At 56.2% G+C, this 3,652-nt stretch overlaps 1 protein-coding gene across 1 annotated transcript in view; it reads left to right on the top strand.

Annotated features, from left to right (window-relative positions):
- LOC112112493 (COMM domain-containing protein 4) overlaps window positions 1–3,652 on the top strand; it is a 5,192-nt gene that overhangs the window by 635 nt on the left and 905 nt on the right. Inside the window, exons 2-4 of the mRNA XM_029910739.1 lie at window positions 1,852–1,923; window positions 2,593–2,658; window positions 3,631–3,647. Coding sequence (XP_029766599.1) covers window positions 1,852–1,923; window positions 2,593–2,658; window positions 3,631–3,647 — 155 coding nt within the window. The remainder of the gene's footprint in view (window positions 1–1,851; window positions 1,924–2,592; window positions 2,659–3,630; window positions 3,648–3,652) is intronic.

The following is a 3,652-nucleotide window of genomic DNA, read 5'->3' as shown; positions in this document are numbered from 1 at the left end:
CTCTGGGTAACACAGCTGGAGCCAGGCCTGAGGACTCCCCGTTGCTAGCCCAGTGCTTGGGATTAGCCAGGCCAGTGTCACCAGCTGCCTAACACGTGCAGCGGGGGGAAGGGGGGTGTTTGGGTTAAATATTGTGAAGGGTCTGGCTTAAAAACTGCTCCCTCCCTCCAGTGACCTGAGATCAGTGGGGGCCCGGGAAGGAACTGGAGCAAATAGAAAGAGCTGCCCCTTTGCACAGTAGGTAATTGGCCCCGGGGAACCCACAGTGGCAGCCCTTTGAGTTCTAATACCTCTCCTAGTTAAGTGTGCTCAGGATAAATGAATCTCATGCTTCAGGGTGCAGGCCAGTAGCCTGCAGGGGTCAGGAAGGAAACACTGCCTTCCCTGCCTCACCCCCACCCCCCCAAAGTGCTGCATTGCAGGATGGGGCAAGTGAAAACTCCTTGTAATGCATCTTTCCTCCGAAGCAGCCAAGGCTGGGGGGGCAGGATGCCGGACGTGATGGGCTGCTGCTGTAGCAGCACCTGTGTTTCTAAAGCAGGGAGTAATACAGGCTTCAGCACTGGATGTGCAGGGGAACAAGTGGGCATGGGCATGGAAAGGGAAAGGATAATTTCAGAGCTATGATAACGGGATAACGTGATTTTAGTCAATTAGGCAATAAAGTGCCATCGCTGGTAAAATGAGGGTCCGGCTGGAGAATCTTGCCTGTATGCTCGGGGTTCTACTGATCGCCATATTTGGGGTCGGGAAGGAATTTTCCTCCAGGGTAGATTGGCAGAGGCCCTGGAAGTTTTTCGCCTTCCTCCGCAGCATGGGTCAGGGGTCGCAAGCTGGAGGATTCTCTGCGACTTGAAGTCTTTAAATCACGATCTGGAGACTTCAACAGCTGAGTTAAGGGAAAGTGGGTGGGTCAGCTTTTGTGGCCTGCATCATGCGGGAGGTAAGACTAGATGACCATAATGGTCCCTTCTGACCTTAAAGTCTATGAGTCTATGTTAAACACCGAGGGGGGGGGATCAGCTGTCCTGCTCCCCTCGACCCAGATGTCTACCTCCTGCTCCAAGAGGCTTATGCCTGGTTCTGTAGCCTGTGGACCTGCATACCAGAGACTTGTCCCCTTGCTCTTGCTGTGTAACTGCAGTGGGTATTAAAAAGCTGCTCCTGGATGCAGGCTCATGGTCTGTACCAGCATTTGCTGGGTTAAACTGCTGAAGCTGCAGCCTAACTGGTAGCTATTAGGAACAGGAAGGGGCTGTCTGCCCTGCCCCACCTTCACCCCACCTCTTCATCAGACTGATCCCTCTGGGCACACCCCAGCCCTGTCCATCTCTTTCCTTCTCCAGGGATGAGTGTCTCTCTCTCAGACTCTGGGCCTAGTTCAGCCCGGGGGAAGCCCATTGAATTCAGGGCACTTGCATCCCCTTGTGTCAGGGCTGCGCTTGGCCAGCTGTGTCCAGTCGTTCTCCCCAGGAGCTTGCTCCAAAGGCTGATGACCTCCGTGCACGGAGCCGCTGTGCCTGAGTTTGCAGGGGCGTTATACAGTGGGGACCCAGGGCCTGGGGGGAGAGTTATTTGTACAGCTCCGGATCGACCCAGCTGCCGTCCGACTCTGCAGCAGGCTCAGCCAGAGCAGAGACCGGAGATGAAGGCAGCCAAGTACCCAGAGAGGAGAGAAATCTAGGGACAGCTCTTCTGGTGCAGTGGGGGCAGGGCAGCAATAACGGTGGGAAATGAGGGTTCCCCTGCTCTGGCAAGAAGAGCTGGGCTGCCCTGCAAAGGACACTCTGCCGCTGACGTCCCCTGGCCCAAAGGCCGCCTGGGTCCTAATTGCCCCCGATCTCCTTCCAGAGGTTCCGGTTCTGCGGAGACTTGGACTGTCCTGACTGGGTCCTGGCCGAAATCAGCACCTTGGCCAAAATAGTTAAGTGGAAGCTTTCTCTTTCTCTGTTTTCTTCTGGATCTTATCTGGTGCCCAGCACCCTGGGGTCTGAGCAATTTTTGCTCTTAAACCCCCCCCCCCAGATGGTATCGGGTGCTGTGAAACCAGACGATCAGCATGAAGCCTTGGCCGTCGAGAGGGGTATCTACGGCCTGAGGGAGCAATGGGAATATCTGTGTGATGCATCCCGATCTGAGCTCTGGGACTCGGGGTATCTGGTGAAGGGGGAGAGCTCAGGTCCCTGAGCGACCAGCATGAACTCTGTGCCTGTCTCTGGCTGACTGGGCTTCCCTAAGAGGGCGGGGAGAGGCTCGGGAGGTACGTAGAACAGGTTTTGATTGAGGGCTCGAGCAATACACTCAATGCTGCACAAGAGCTGGCTGGGGCTTTAGCCTGACCGTTGCATCCAAAACTCAGGGAGTCTCTTTGTGGAATCCAAACCATGGTGTTCCCCAAAGTGGCAGAGAAGCGAGTGGTTTAAAAACAACCCAAACCAGTGGCTGTTTGGCTGAGGCAGGGCAAGGTTGAAATGGGTCCCCCTGATGTGGCAGAGAGCGTGTGTTTTGAGGGAAGCTCAGACTCCTGCCAGGCAGTGCCCACCGGGCCCAGCGCTGCCGGGGGTTTTTATTTTCTTGCTCTCTCCTTTCCAGTCCTCAGTGAAGCTGAAGCTCATCTGTGGCCAGGTGCTCAAGGACCTGCAGGGAGAGGGGATTGATGTAAGTGAAGGGCGTTCTTCTCCCACGTTCAGCCCCGCTGAGCAGGGCTCCAGCAATCGATCGCAGAGACTCAAGTCTCCCCTCCCCCTGGCTGAGTGGTGTGGGCCATGTCGAGCTGGCTGGCCTCAGGGCAGGCAGTGCGGTGGTGTGGGGGGGGAGAGGTGTATCAGAGTGGGAGTCAGGACACCTGGGTTTTATTCCCAGCTCTGCCACTGATCTTGGGCAGGGTGCCTAAAGCCTGTGTCCCTATCTGTAAAATAAGGCCAGTGACACTCCCCCATCGGGGAGATCTGCTGGTGGAAAGGGCCGTATGGCTGCTAAGTACTTACTAGTAAGTATTAATGTCTGTTTCTCTAAGGGTCTTGTGTGGTCTGCTTCACCTCATCCACCCCTTGGCCCTGCCATCGCTAGGGGAATGGCCGGTGGTTGACAACACAGATTCCCTTGAGGTCTCCCAGCAAGGGGGTTTATCCGCTCGAGGACATGAGGCTGAGCCATTTGTAACACCCATCGCAGACAGCAGCTGACCCGTTGTTTGGATCGTGGAGGTTCCCTGTAGGACATGCCTGGAGCACTAGTGGCCAGTGGGAATGGCCCATCCTGTACCCCCCCATTGTGAAGGCAGCTTGGGCTAGTGGGAGCCAGGAACCCAGGAGTCCTAGTCCCCGATCACCCATGTGGCCTTGGGCAAGTTACTTAGGCTAAATCCAGCAGCTTCTAATAATTTGGGTCCCCCCCTTGAGACACCTCAGCCCCGTTACTCAGAAGTGCTGAGCCCCCACCGCTCCTATTGACTCCAAGTGCACCCGAAACCAGGCGCCGCTTGTGGAAGTGTTGGCCTTACCCTGGCTCTGCTTGCCCCGTGGGGGATCTGCTCAGCGAGGGCTCAGTGATCATTCTGCACCGTGCCGTGTGCTCCGGGAGCAGGCTCCCCTGGGGCTGATGGACCTGGGTGTTGCTCTTCTCTTGCAGTATGAAAAGATCCTGAAGCTAA

This window comes from Terrapene carolina, unplaced genomic scaffold, assembly GCF_002925995.2.
Source record: "Terrapene carolina triunguis isolate 2854851 unplaced genomic scaffold, T_m_triunguis-2.0 Scaffold67, whole genome shotgun sequence".
NCBI lineage: Eukaryota > Metazoa > Chordata > Testudines > Emydidae > Terrapene > Terrapene triunguis.
The sequence above is the reverse complement of the archived record's forward strand: the minus strand, read 5'-3'. Positions and strand labels throughout refer to the sequence as shown.